The sequence below is a fragment of the Protobothrops mucrosquamatus genome, unplaced genomic scaffold (genome assembly GCF_001527695.2).
Source record: "Protobothrops mucrosquamatus isolate PMUCROS unplaced genomic scaffold, P.Mucros_1.0 scaffold881, whole genome shotgun sequence".
Lineage (NCBI taxonomy): Eukaryota > Metazoa > Chordata > Lepidosauria > Squamata > Viperidae > Protobothrops > Protobothrops mucrosquamatus.
Window position 1 is genome coordinate 197,445 of NW_015387135.1, and position 14,382 is coordinate 211,826.

The 14,382-nt window shown below is 46.5% G+C and overlaps 1 protein-coding gene across 1 annotated transcript in view; it reads left to right on the forward strand.

Annotated features, from left to right (window-relative positions):
- The window catches only part of LOC107290400 (cullin-1), a 160,682-nt gene that overhangs the window by 32,204 nt on the left and 114,096 nt on the right, over positions 1 to 14,382 (forward strand). The window contains exon 3 of the mRNA XM_015819279.2: positions 12,090 to 12,220. Coding sequence (XP_015674765.1) covers positions 12,090 to 12,220 — 131 coding nt within the window. The remainder of the gene's footprint in view (positions 1 to 12,089; positions 12,221 to 14,382) is intronic.

A 14,382-nucleotide genomic window follows, 5' to 3' on the forward strand; every position in this document is an offset into this window, starting at 1 on the left:
GGCCTGACCAACGCCCCTGCCGTGTTCCAGCACTTTATGAACGACATCTTCCGGGACTTGTTAGATCAGTTTGTCGTGATCTACTTGGACGACATCCTGATCTACTCCCCATCGCGAGAGGTGCACCATCAGCATCTCCGTCAGGTCCTGCAGCGGCTCCGAGAACATCGGCTATATGCCAAACTAGAGAAGTGCCAGTTCTACCAGATGACTATCGAGTTCCTGGGTCACCGCATTTCTCCCGAGGGCATCGCCATGGAGCTAAGGTCGAGTCTCTGCAGAGTTGGCAACCCCCACGTTGTGTGAAGGATGTCCAGCGACTTCTTGGGTTCGCCAACTATTATCGGACTTTCATCCCCGGGTTTGCTACCATGACAGCCCCCCTTACTCGGCTCCTGCAGAAAAAGACTCGGTTCCAGTGGGACGCTCCAGAACAACGGGCTTTCCAGGCTTTGAAGGAAGCCTTCATGAAGGAGCCCATCCTGAAGCATCCTGACCCGCAACAGCCGTTTGTCGTGGAGGCGGATGCCTCCGACATTGCCATTGGGGCGGTGTTACTTCAGGCAATGACGCCCGGTGGTGCCCTCTTCCCTTGCGCGTACTATTCACGGAAATTGAATCTGGCAGAGCGCAACTATACCATCTGGGAGAAGGAGCTACTGGCCATTAAAGTGGCGTTCGAGGCCTGGAGGCATCATCTGGAAGGGGCGCATCAAATCGAGGTCCGGACGGACCATAAGAATTTGGAAAGCCTGCAGACCGCTCGGAAATTGAACCAACGCCAGATCCGGTGGTCTCTCTTCTTCGCGAGGTTCAATTTCCGGGTGACGTACGTACCCAGCGGTCACAATCAAAGAGCGGATGCTCTGTCCAGAAAGCCTGAATATTCCCGAGCAGAAGACAAGCTTCTGCCCGGGACAGTGCTCCCTATCGAGTCTTTTGCTGCAGTGCGGGAGCCGATAGATGTACGGGCTCGGATTCGGGAGGCTCAGCAGCAGGATGGGTGGGTGGCTCAGCGAAAGGAGGAGGTGGGGCCCAATTCCCCATGGACAGTCACGGATGGACTCCTCCACTATCGTGATCGGCTCTATGTTCCTGGAGGGCCGCTCAGGGGACTCATCCTCAGCCAGTGTCACAACAATCCGGCGGCGGGGCATTTTGGCCTGTTCAAGACCCTGAACTTGGTCTCCTGTACCTTCTGGTGGCCCCAAGTCCGACACGACGTCCAAACCTACATCTCACCTTGTATCCCATGTAGGCAGGCCAAGTCAGCGACAGGGGCCCCACCCGGACTACTGCAGCCCTTGTCGACACCCAAAAGACCCTGGGGGGCTGTGTCCATGGACTTCCTGATGGACTTACCCCCGTCTTCTGGATTCATGACGGTGTTCGTGGTGGTGGACATGCTGACCAAGATGGCGCATTTCATCCCATGCCGTGGCTTGCCGTCTGCCCGCGCCACCGGTCGCATGTTCATCCAGCAGGTGTTCCGGCTGCATGGTCTTCCTGATAGGGTCGTGTCCGATAGAGGGGCCCAGTTCACAGCCCGTTTCTGGCAGGGGTTGATGCAGGCATTGGATGTCAAGATCTGCCTCTCGTCCGCACATCATCCCCAAACTGACGGAGGGACCGAGAAGGTCATCGGGATCCTGGAGCAATATCTGCGCTGCTATGTCAATCAGCAGCAGAACAATTGGGCGGACTATCTGGCGGTGGCTGAGTTTGCGTTCAATAACTCACAGCACACCTCCACGCAGATGACACCATTCTTAGCCAATGTGGGCTATCACCCTCGGTTTTTCCCTCTTTCCCCACTAGACGCACCAGGACCACCAGTGAACGACTACATGGCAGAGTTACAGGCGATGCATCGATTGGTGCAGCAACAGTTAGAGAAGGCCAAGGCTGACTACAAAAGGTTTGCTGATCGGTCGAGGCGGGATACGCCTCCACTAACGGTGGGAGATCGGGTATGGCTGTCCACCAGGAACCTACCATCAACCCGGCCAGCCAAGAAATTAGACCACCAATATGTAGGACCGTTCCCAATCGAGGCTGTCATCAATCCGGTCGCCTATCGCTTAACTCTGCCACGTTCCCTGCGGGTACATCCGGTCTTTCACCATTCTCTGTTGGTCCCTGAGCAACCGGCGTGTCCACTCCGCCGAGCCGAACCTCCCCCACCGGAACAACGTGATGGAGACAGTGCTCCCGAGTACGAGGTTGCCAGCATTCGGGACTCCCGTTGGGTGAAAGGCCGCTTCCAGTACCTGATTGAATGGAAAGGCTATGGACCGGAGGAGTTCACCTGGGAGGATGTGACCACCGTTCATGCCCCTGCTTTGGTGACTGCCTTTCATGACCAATTCCCATCCCGACCGCATCTGGATCGTCAGACCCGGGGGAAGGGCCCTGCGGTGCGGGATAGTGTCGTGATTCCGATCCAGCCTGTGTTCCCAACAGCTGAGTCTGAGGAATCTGAGGAGGAGGTGGAGGAGACATTTGAAGGGCCATCAGGGTCAGAGGGAGGCTCTGATGAATTACAGGACTCAGGGCTTGATGAAGAGCCTGGGCCCTCCAGTCGTGTTCCTGATGAAGCTCAGCTGTGTGAGGGGACTGAGTCAGACTCAGACGACGCACACCTGATGGACTTGCTAATTGATGCGCGTGCAGGCAATTAGTAAGAGTCAATCAACAGCAGTCAATGGGACTCCAGAGAAAACGGAGAAGGCACTGAGAGGCAACGCCTTGGAACTGCTGTATAAAAAGAGGAGGTGTGGGCGGTGCTGGTTGCTGAAGGCAACCGTTTGTAAGAAATTCCAGGGATAATGGTCTGTTTGTTTTACCGATGAATGTTTTGTTTAAACTCCTGCTCTGTCTGATTTTTTAACCAATTATCTGTTGGAAAAGTATTCTGTTGTTTTTGTTTTTGAGCAAACTTATCAGGACTGTTTTTGTAATAAAAAGAGGTTGGTTTTCCCAGCCTACTGTTAAAGAGGGGTTTGTTTTTGTGACGCAACAAAGATGGACGTAGGCTGGGACAGAACAGAGTGGTCCCTAAGAGGGATAAAAATTCCTTCCAAAATGCAGACATAAATTGCACTCCCCTATCAGATATGATGCATTGGGGTGCCCCATGCAATCTATAAATATGCTGGATGAAAAGTTTCGCTAAGGCTTTTGCGGTGGGAATCTTTTGGCATGGGATAAAGTGCACCTGTTTGGAAAACAAGTCCGTGACCGTCCATTCCCATTGCTTTCTGGTAATTCCACTATAAAATCCATGGCTATTTCCCTCCAGGGGGCTGAGGGATTTGCCACTGTTTGTAACAGTCCGGGCGATTTCCCTTGCAACCTCTTGGCAGTTGCACACTTTGGGCAGCTGGCCACGTACCTTTCTATGTCCTTTTTCATGGATGGCCACCAAAATATCCGTTTAATTAAGTGTAATTTTTTGACAAATCCAAAATGCCCTGCTGATTTTGTGTCGTGGCAAAGCTGCATGAATGTGACTCTTTGGGTTGTTGGTATATATAACTTTTCCCCCACCCAAGGCAGCCCATCTTTCATTGTGCACACGTGTTTATTTTTCTGGAACCATTCATCTGTTTCCAAACTTTTCCGGAATTCAATTCCAGTTTGGCTGCCTAGCTGTGGTTTTAATTTAGCTTGGGCTCTGGGGGTTACTGGCGCTGCCAGTTGTGATTCTACCATCATCGGTTTAGAGTCAGTGGCTCGCGTGCTGTTATATTGGGGCATGCGAGATAGTGCATCTGCCAGGAAGTTCTTTCCCCCCGGCAAATGCTTCAGCGTGAAGTGGAATTGGTGAAAATGCTGGGACCAGCGGGCTTGCTTGGGGTTGAGCTTCCTGGGTGTTTTCAAGGCTTCCAAATTTTTGTGGTCTGTCCACACCTGGAAAGGGATTTTATTGCCTTCAAGGAACTGGCGCCACGTGAGTAATGACCAACGTATCCTGTATGCCTCTTTCTCCCACACAGGCCAGCGCTGTTCCGTTTCGGTGAGTTTCTTGGATGTATATGCACAGGGTTGCAATACCCCTTCATTGTTTTCTTGTAATAGTACAGCCCCCACTGCCACATCACTTGCATCCGCCTGTATTACGAAGGGCTTATCCATGTCTGGGTGCCTCAGTACTGGTTCGGCAGAAAAAAGTCTCTTTAATCTCTCAAACGCCGCTTGGCACTCCATTGTCCATGTTAGTGGCTGGCTAGGTTTTACTGAGGATGCTCCCTTCGTTTTTAGTAAGTTCGTGAGGGGCAGGGCTATCTGGGCAAATGAGTGGATGAATTGGCAGTAAAAGTTTGCGAAGCCCAAGAAACTTTGCAGTTGCTTTCTTGTGCGGGGTGGTGCCCATTCTAATACTGCTCTGACCTTCTCTGGGTCCATTTCAATGCCCTGTGGGGATATGTGATAACCTAGGTAGTCTATCCTTTCCTGGTGGAATTCGCATTTCGATAGTTTGGCATATAGGTGGGCGGCTCGCAGTTTCTTTAAAACCGCTCTGACTAGGTTGACATGTTCCTCTTTTGATTCAGTGAAGATAAGAATGTCGTCTAAGTAAACCAGGACCCCCTTAAATAGGTGCTCCCTTAGAACGTCATTGATTAATTGCATAAATACTGCGGGGGGCCCTTGTAATCCAAATGGCAAGACTTTGAATTGGTAGCACCCCATTGGGCAGTTAAATGCGGTCTTCCATTCATCCCCTTCCTTAATTCTCACGCGATAATAAGCTTCCATTAGATCTAGTTTGGTAAAAAAATTCTCTTTCGAGAGGTGTGACAACATGTCCTTCATGAGGGGTAGGGGGTATAGGTTGCTTTCACTGATTGTATTCAGGAGCCTATAATCCATGCATAAGCGTAAAGAGCCGTCCTTCTCTCTAAAGAGGACCGGGGCGGCCACTTTAGGCTTGGCTGGCTCAATGAACCCCCTTTCTAGGTTTTTCTTTATGAATCTTTCCATTTCCTCCTTCTCCTTTGGGCTCATGGAGTATAATCTGGGCTTCGGGAGTTTTGCCCCAGGCTTGAATTCAATGGCACAGTCCGTGGGTCAGGGGGGGAGCTCATCCGCCCTCTCCTCACTGAAAACTTCAGCAAGATCTCTGTATTCCTCTGGTATTTCTGGTAGTCCCTTTTCCTCTCCCATGGATGCTTTTTCCGTTCTTAATTTTGGTAGCTCCCCTTGGGATTTTAAATCCATAGGGTCCCCTTTCGGGAAATTGATTTCTGCCATTCTCCAATTCACCCAGGGGTTCCATTTCTTTAACCATTCCATCCCTAGTATCATCGGGCATTCCATGCCTGGGGTCACTACAAACGTTATGTCTTCCTCATGTTTGCCCAGGGAGAGGTGGATTGGTAAAGTGGCTAGGGTAGCTGGCACCCCCCCCCGCTATGGACCCATCTAACTGGCCAAATGAAATTGGTTGTTCCAGTCTCCTCGACCGAATGCCCAGATTCCCCACTAGCGTCGGGCTAATGAGGCAGCGGGTGCAGCCAGAGTCTATTAAGGCTTTCACCTTCACAGCTTTGGGCATGGGGGGAATTAATATAGTCACTGTCTTGAGGATGGGTGCGATGGGTCCACTTACCAGGGGTTCGCCCTCCGAGCTGTCGTCTGAGGTGTCTACCGGCCCTGCGGTGTAGGCTGGAGTTCTTTCCACATGATGGGCAGAGGTAGGGGATTCCACAGCCTCCATCATTCTCATGGCAGGTTTTTTTGGCTTAGCTGGAGACTTCCCGGATCTGCTGGCCGGTGATCTGTCTGGGTTGTGCTGGGGGGCTTTTGAGCGGCATTCTACAGCCCGATGCTGTAGAATGCCGCACTTGAAACACCCCATTTGCTTCTTGGCCGTAGCCGATGGTTTCACTGGTTCACGTGTCAACTCAGGCAGTGAGCGGCTCCATTGTTTTCTTCGGTGGTGCCTCTTCAGTAGGTCGATCTCTGCTTCCTCTGGCAGGACGTACCATTCATTAAGTTGGTGTGGGTCTCCTCGGGGCAGGCAAGCGTCATATAGGTCGTAGTTTAGTCCGTCTTTGAAATGGCTAAGGAAAATGTCTTCCGGCCAGTTCAGTTTGCTGGCAATGGCCCGGAATTCTTGCGTATATTCGGCTACCGGGCGTTTGCCTTGCCTCATCGTTTTTATCCTTTCGCGGGCTTTGCAATCAGCCAGGGGGTCCTCAAATCGCCTTCTCAGCGAGGACATGAAACGGTTGAAGTCATTGAGCTCTGGGGCATTGGAGTCGTGCAAGTTCACCACCCAATCTGCGGCTGGCCCGTCCAGAGCAGATTGCACCATCCGGATATGGGCTTTGTCGCTGGGGATGTGCCGCCCGTATTCCTCCATGTAGCTGAGGACTTGGGTTAGGAAAAACCCCAAGCGTGTGGGCTCCCACTTGAATCTCACGTCCAGCGGCGGGAGTCTTTGAATGGATCGGTGCTTTCGTTGTCGGTGGTAGTGTCTTCTATCCAGATCGCCATCTGCGGGTCGGCGGGGAGTGGGGACTACTGGATCAGCAGACATCCCCGGGGCTGCAGGTTCCACTTCCCCCTCGGTGTCTCTCCAGTTGCGGCTCCAGGAGCTGGTGCTGCCGTAGGGCTCAGAATTCTCCTCTCCTAGGGAGCTGAGGGTTCTCTTCATCAGGTCAATAGCTATCTCTAGGATCCAGCCCAAGTACGGTGCCCAGCTCCCTTCCTCTTCACTTGCGTACAGGGATTTCCCCATCTCCTGCTTCCATTCTGGTTGGTTTGGCCCCCGTCTCAGGGTCACCTTTCTTGATTTCTTTTCCCACTCACCTTTCTTCCCAACGCCCATTGACCACCTAGGTTTGTGGTTACGTGTCTCCACCACCTCTTCTCCTGAGGAATCTGACCTCTCAGATTCCGACATCTGGCAGGGTTTCAGTCGGGGCAGCGGCTCCCTTTCCGGGGAGTTTTCTCCCTTCCCTTCTCCGTCGTCCGACATGGTAATTTTTTCAAAGTCCCCCGGCAAGGTTCTCCTTTCCAGGTGGACTAATTTTGCAGATCCTGTCTAATGTAAGGACCCACCCCACTTTACATCTTAAGAAGACAGAACTCTTGGAATATCTCTTCCAACAGGCATCTTTATTAAGAGAACATGGTTGCAGGCGTTCTAGACAGGATCTGAGGGGCCAACCCCTACCATTCAAGGTTTTAAGTGGTCCCAAGCAGCCCCCACCCCACCGTCCTTCCAGCGACGATCTTGAGTAGGTAGCTAGAATTTAAATGTAATTGGATTCTGACAGCATCACTGCTGCAGACAGGAAGGCGGTGCAGAGAGTGGTGAGGATGGCAGAAAAGATTATTGGCAGTTCACTCCCTTCTATCCAGAACATAGCATATAAGCATTGCTTGAGCAGGGTCCACAGGATTGTCTGGGACACTACACATCCTCTTCACAACCTGTTTTTCCTTGTTACCTTCTGGGAGGAGGCTTTGTGGTATCTGAAGGAGAATATCTAGGTTCAGTCACAGTTTTGTTCCATAAAGTATTAACCTTGTGAACTCTCAAGCTTCCTCTTTCCGCTATGTATTCAAGATGGACAGTGATTAATATTTATATGTATTTATATGTAAGGGTGTAAGTATATACATATGTTGTATACAGTATAGCATGCTTATATGTGTGTTATGTACGTGTACACTTTTGAGAGTAGGTAACAGAATTTCATTTTTAATGTGTGCCAGTGTGCCCACAGTAAAAAATGACAATAAAGGTTAGCTTTAGCTTTAGCTTTAGCTTTAGCTTAGCTTAGCTTAGCTTATTCACAACCTTTCTCTGACCATAGTACGTCTTATCTTTTTTGATGAGGAACCATTTATGTCTGGGGAAGAGTTTTCAAGCCATTTGTGGATTCACCTAATAGACATACAGTGGATATAAACAGTCTACACAACCCTGTTAAAATGCCAGGTTTTTGAGATGTAAAAAAAACCAGGCCAAGATAAATCACTTCAGAATTCTTTCCACCTTTAATGTAACATATAAGCTGTACAATTCAATTGAAAAACAAACTGAAATATTTTAAAGGGAAAAATAACAATAAAAAGTACAATAAGGTGGTTGCATAATTGTATACACCCTCTTATAAGTAGGAGTGTGGCTGTGTTCAGAATTAAGCAATCACATTCAAACTGATGTTAAAAAGTAGTCAGTACACACTTGCCATCAATTAAAAGTGACTGATCAAGACCATATAAAGTTCAGCTCTGCTTGTTGGATTTTTCTGACCTTTACTCAGCTACCTCTTACAGCAAAAGCCATGGTCTGCAAAGAGTTTACAAACCATCAAAGGGATCTCATTGTAGGAAGGTATCAGTCAGGACAAGGATACACAAAAATTTCCAAGGCATTGGATATACTATGGGATATACTGGATATACTATCTCAAAAACCTGGCATTTTAATGGGTGTTTAGACTTTTTATATTCACTGTACCACCAATGCCATATTTAGTTTGCTACACAGAATGTTGTAAGGTTGGCCCTGCCCCTTTTACTTCCTGACCTCCCTGCCTTCTCCTAGAGCAGGGGTCTTCAAACTTGGCCCTTTTATGACTTGTGGACTTCAACTCCCAGATTTCCTCAGCCAGCGTGTCTGGCTGAGGAATTCTGGGAGTTGAAGTCCACAAGTCATAAAAGGGCCAAGTTTGACGATCCCTGTCCTAGAAAGTTAAAGGGGAGCTGTGTTTGCATTTCCTATAGCTCTTGAGTGTTTGTGACTGTTTTATTCACAATCTGGATGATATAAAAAGGCTTACTTCCAGTTGAGAGTACAGTGGCAGGAAGACTTGGTGAGACTTTGCCCCCAAAATATGGTCGTCTGTGTATTTAGCTGAATGCCTATATAATTGTGCATTTTTTCAGGCTGCTCACAAATCAATTTTATGATTTGCCTTCAAGTTTTCCAATTTATCAGTATTTATATTTATTGATCAAATTTATATGCTGCTCATCTTGCAGTGCAAGGTGACACTGAGTGGCTGATATCGTTATCAATATCAGGATGACTCATCTTTTTCTCTCAGATCCTCTTTCATTCATTTGGTACTCTCAGAAGAATAATTTGGGGTTCCAACTTGAGCCAGGGTTGTGCAAATAATTAGTAAAAATGAAATCCAGACAGCTGTGAAGAAAGAAATATTTATTCTTAAAAGCAAAGAGTTTGCCTTTAGGGACAGCTGCAGAGAAATGGGGTACAGTGACAGACTTTTATAGGGGAACTTGTCCTGGTGTGGAAGTGTCTACATGCTGATTCTACGGTGACGCTTGAGGGGCGTGTGTGTGTCTATGATGTTTATTCTTGTGAATATGCAGTTCCACTGGGAGTCTGAATTTAATTAACTGTATTTGTGTTTACAGATGTTATCCTTTGATATGTGGATTAGATCTGTGTAACTTATTTGGGGATTTTCCTCCATTTGTTATTTTTACTTAGCAATAGCACTTAAGACTTATATACTGCTTTGCAGTGCTTTACAGCCCTCTCTAAGCGGTTTACAGAGTCAGCATATTGCCCCCAACAATCTGGGTTCTCATTTTACCAACCCAAAGGTGCTTTTTCAGGAGGCAACTGGACTTTCTTGTTTTTCTTTGAAGATGTTTCGCTTCTCATCCAAGAAGCTTCTTCAGCTCTGACTAGATGGTGGGGAATGGAAGGATTTATATTCCTTGCAGACAGCTGGTCATTTGCATTCTTTTAGAGGGTCGTTGGGGTCATCTGGAGGTTTACCTGTGTCCTCAGGGTCACCTGAGTAGTGCAAATGTGTGTGGAACCTTCTGGCTGCAGGATTTTTGCCCTGTTCCTGTAGTCTGCAATGTTTTCTGGAAATCCGTTCATATTCCTGCACCATTCGAGGGTGTTCAGCCCAAAGTGCATAGCTAAATGTCTATGGATGTAAATGTCCTCCTGAAAAAGCACCTTTGGGACAACCATGACCTGGATGACTGAGAATCTCCATAGAGATTCCAGAGACCCCTTTTACCTCGTAAAACTCAATTCCCCCTTTCCTCTGAAAACATTGGTCAGCTACGGAGGCTCTGTGAGCTTGCTTTCCAGTTAAGTGCAGTTATAAACCTATTTTATATATTTTATAAAGAGCTACAGTGAGGGGAAAAATTATTTGATCCCCTCCTGATTTTGTACATTTGCCCACTGACAAAGAAATGATCAGTCTATAATTTTAATGGTAGGTTTATTTTAACAGAGAGAAACAGAATAATAACAAAAAAATCCAGAAAAATGCATTTCAAAAAAGTTATAAATTGATTTGCATTTTAATGAGTGAAATAAGTATTTGATCCCCTATCAATCAGCAAGCTTTCTGGCTCCCAGGTGTCTTTTATACAGGTAATGAGCTGAAATTAGGAGCACTCTCTTAAAGGGAGTGCTCCTAATCTCAGCTTGTTACCTGTATAAAAGACACCTGTCCACAGAAGCAATCAGTCAATCAGATTCCAAACTCTCCACCATGGCCAAGACCAAAGAGCTGTCCAAGGATGTCAGGGACAAGATTGTAGACCTACACAAGGAGGAATGGGCTGCAAGACTATCGCCAAGCAGCTTGGTGAGAAGTTGGTGCGATTATTCACAAATGGAAGAAACACAAAATAACTGTCAATCTGGGGCTCCATGCAAGATCTCACCTCGTGGAGTTTCAATGATCATGGGAATGGTGAGGAATCAGCCCAGAACTACAATGATCTCAAGGCAGCTGGAACCATAGTCACCAAGAAAACAATTGGTAACACACTATGCCATGAAGGACAGGACAACTTCACTGCATCAAAGTGACGATGGATGGGGCCATGTACTGTCAAATCTTGGGTGAGAACCTCCTTCCCTCAGCCAGGGAATTGAAAATGGGTCATGGATGGGTATTCCAGCATGGCAATGACCCAAAACACACGGCCAAGGCAACAAAGGGGCAGCTCAAGAAGAAGCACATTAAGGTCCTGGAGTGGCCTAGCCAGTCTCCAGACCTTAATCCCATATAAAATCTGTGGAGGGAGCTGAAGGTTCGAGCTGCCAAACGTCAGCCTCGAAACCTTAATGACTTGGAGAGGATTTGCAAAGAGGAGTGGGACAAAATCTCTCCTGAGATGTGTGCAAACCTGGTGGCCAACTGCAAGAAATGTCTGACCTCTGTGATTGTCAGCAAGGGTTTTGCCACCAAGTACTAAGTCATGTTTTGCGAAGGGGTCAAATACTTCTTTCTTTCACTCATTAAAATGCAAGTAAATTTATAACTTTTTTGAAATGTGTTTTTCTGGATTTTTTTCTTGTTATTCTGTCTCTCACTGTTAAAATAAACCTACCATTAAAATTATAGACTGATCATTTCTTTGTCAGTGGGTAAATGTACAAAATCAGCAGGAGATCAAATAATTTTTTTCTTCACTGTATTTCATATTACACTCTTTTTCATTTTACTGTACACTTCCTCCTGTTTCAGTATCAAGTGAATATTTTCCCTGGCCAATGTGTCCAGCATGTTCACAAAGTACATGGCAATTTTGTGCCAAGAAGCAAGGATTGTTTCTTTCATAAACAGGCTTTTTGTGGGATCATACCTATTTTTTACATGGCAACACATAACCAATTTTGGCTGGTTTGAAAAACTTGGCAGGCTCAGATTTGCTTAATATTTAAATGGCAGACCACCAAGTAATCACATGGCTATAAGTTAGACTAGGAAGTTGAGAAAATAGCCAAGTAGAAAGCAGTAGAGAACTATGTCTTGCTGCCAAGAAAACTACATGGACAGGTCCATGAAATCAGCAGGAGTTCAGATTGATGTCAAGGAGACTTTGCCCTTTGAAAATTCTTTCTAACTGAATGGAATGTTGAGAAGAAATGAAGATCTTTAACCTGGCATTTTGCTCTCTGAGGCTGGGTGCGTTGTTCTAGATTTAGAGTTCTTTGACTATTTTAGTGTATTTTCAGATCTTAGTCTCTTCTTGTCTAGTTCTTAGGTGAAGAAATGAGAAGGTCACATAAAAACATCAATGCAAATTAAAATATATCTTGCTTCCTTTTTTTCCAGATTTGGGTCGCATGTATAACCTTGTGTCTCGTATTCAGGATGGCCTTGGAGAACTGAAAAAACTTTTGGAAACTCACATTCATAATCAGGGTCTAGCTGCCATTGAAAAATGTGGAGAAGCTGCATTAAATGTGTGTATTGGATTGAGCACTTGTCTTAAATTCATATCATTAATTGAATCAAATTTCAAAAAGGATAGTAACTAGATTTTATTCAGAAGGTCATAAATATCCATTATGTGTCAAGATTTTAGGACTGTACATGTAACAGGTAAGAATGAAGCATTCCTCACTGAAAATTGGGTGCATCATCTTGCTGCTTGCAGTCTTCTGCCAGTCAAGCTGTGCTATGAAAAATCTGTTTATGTGAATATTTGAACAAGCATGTTCAAAATACTTCAGTAATTTTATGTTGCTCTTTGTGTGGTTTAAGACATTGCTTTCAAAGGAACCTGAAAGGAGCTTTCAACTGCATACATTTATGCAAAATGATAATAATTATTATAGACTTTGGGGGATGGAATACAAAATCAGTGCATGTTTGCATTTGAAAAGTATATTCTTGATTGCTTCAAGAGCATACTTTATTTCAGCATTTAAGCTGGTACTTTCTGAATGGTTCCATGCAGGCCACAATAAAGCTACTGCTGTGCTAGCTAGAAAAGAAAGAGGAGCCCCACATTTAGAGATTATACATATAAGTTTTCTTTAAAATTATTCCCTGTGTGAATGAGTTTCAATCACTTAGAAGTAGTTGCTCAAGCTGTAATAGCAATAAATATAGTAATTGCAAGGGCTGAGGAAAAATGCTGAAATTAATAATGAACTGGTGATACTTCTAGGCACCACATTTTAAGAACAGTTCAAAACAGATTGGAGCAGTTGTAGCAAAAATTATTGGGAGCTGGAAATCAAGTTCTACTAGCTGCAATTGAGGGAACTGCATACAGGTAATCCTTGGTTAACAATGATAATTGGGACCAAAATTTCCTTTGCTAAGCGGTGTGGTCGTAAAGCACAACATTATGTGACTGCATCACTTAGCAACAGCAATCCCAACAGTTCTTGTTGCTGTTGTTAGTGAGGTTCATGGGTCCTTAAGCAAGGACCTCCTTGCAACTTCCTGCTGGCTTTCAACAACCAAATCAGTGGGAAAGCTGGCAGAATGCCCAAGTGGCTCACAAACAGGCCAGTAGGCAGGTAAGTGGCTGCTGTGGTATGGAGGAGGGTGCGTGACGGTCCGGTCCGGTGTAAGTGCAGCAAGATTTGGGGTGGCTGCTGCACAGTGAGGGAGGGTGTGTGAAGGTCCAGTGCAGTGTGAGTGCAGCAAGCCTTGTGGCTGCTACTGGGCGGGAGACGGTGCACGAGGGTCCAGCAATAGCACTAGCCCAGTGAGGCGTGGGGTGGCTGCTGCTGAATGGGGGAGGGCATACAAGGTTCCGGCATGGCACAAGCACAGCAAGACTTGGGATGGCTGATGCTGAGCCCAGGAGACTTACCTAAGCAATTTGCAACCTTCCCTACCAGCTTCCCCATTGACTTTGCTTGTGGGAAACCATCAGGGAACGTCACAAATGATGATCATGTGACCATGGGCTGCTGCAGCTGTCATAAGTGCGAGCTGGTTCCTGAACGCCCATATCACAATCATGTGACTAGGGGGTTGCTGGGAAGGATGGAACTTTGAGGACGGGTTGTATCACTCAGCACCATTGTAACTTCTAATGGTCACTAATTAAGTGGTTGTTAACTGAGGACTATCTATGTACAGGTAGTCCTTGACTTATGACCAGAATTGACCCAGAATTACAGTCGTAGGTCATGGTGGTTGTAGAGTGGGTAACCACATGAACTGACCTGACTTTATGACCACATCCTGGCTTTCCCAGGCCCAGTTGTTGAGTGGACAGAGCTAAAGAACTGCCTGCCAAAGGTGGGCAGGCAGCTCCCCTCTGTGTGCAGAAGGGAACTGCAGCACTGGGAACTGTTAGAAGTAAGTCTTCATCCTGGTTCATCCAAGCCGGGAATAAATAAGCAAACATGGCGACTGCTTTGGGAAGAAGGTTACAGTTTATTGCAGAAGAAAGATGGTCCATGCAAGAAGGAGCAGAGGAGAAGAAAGAGGCTGAGCACATGGGTAGAAGGTTTTTTATACCCCCTCTAGCCCTGTTTGGAATAGTTTCCTGTTCCTGTGGCATGAACTTTGAGGCTATTTCTGAGTGTTTTTCTAGGCCTTGATATCTGTGGTTTAATCCTATTATCATATCCTGCTTCCCAGGTGATGGGGCTAATGA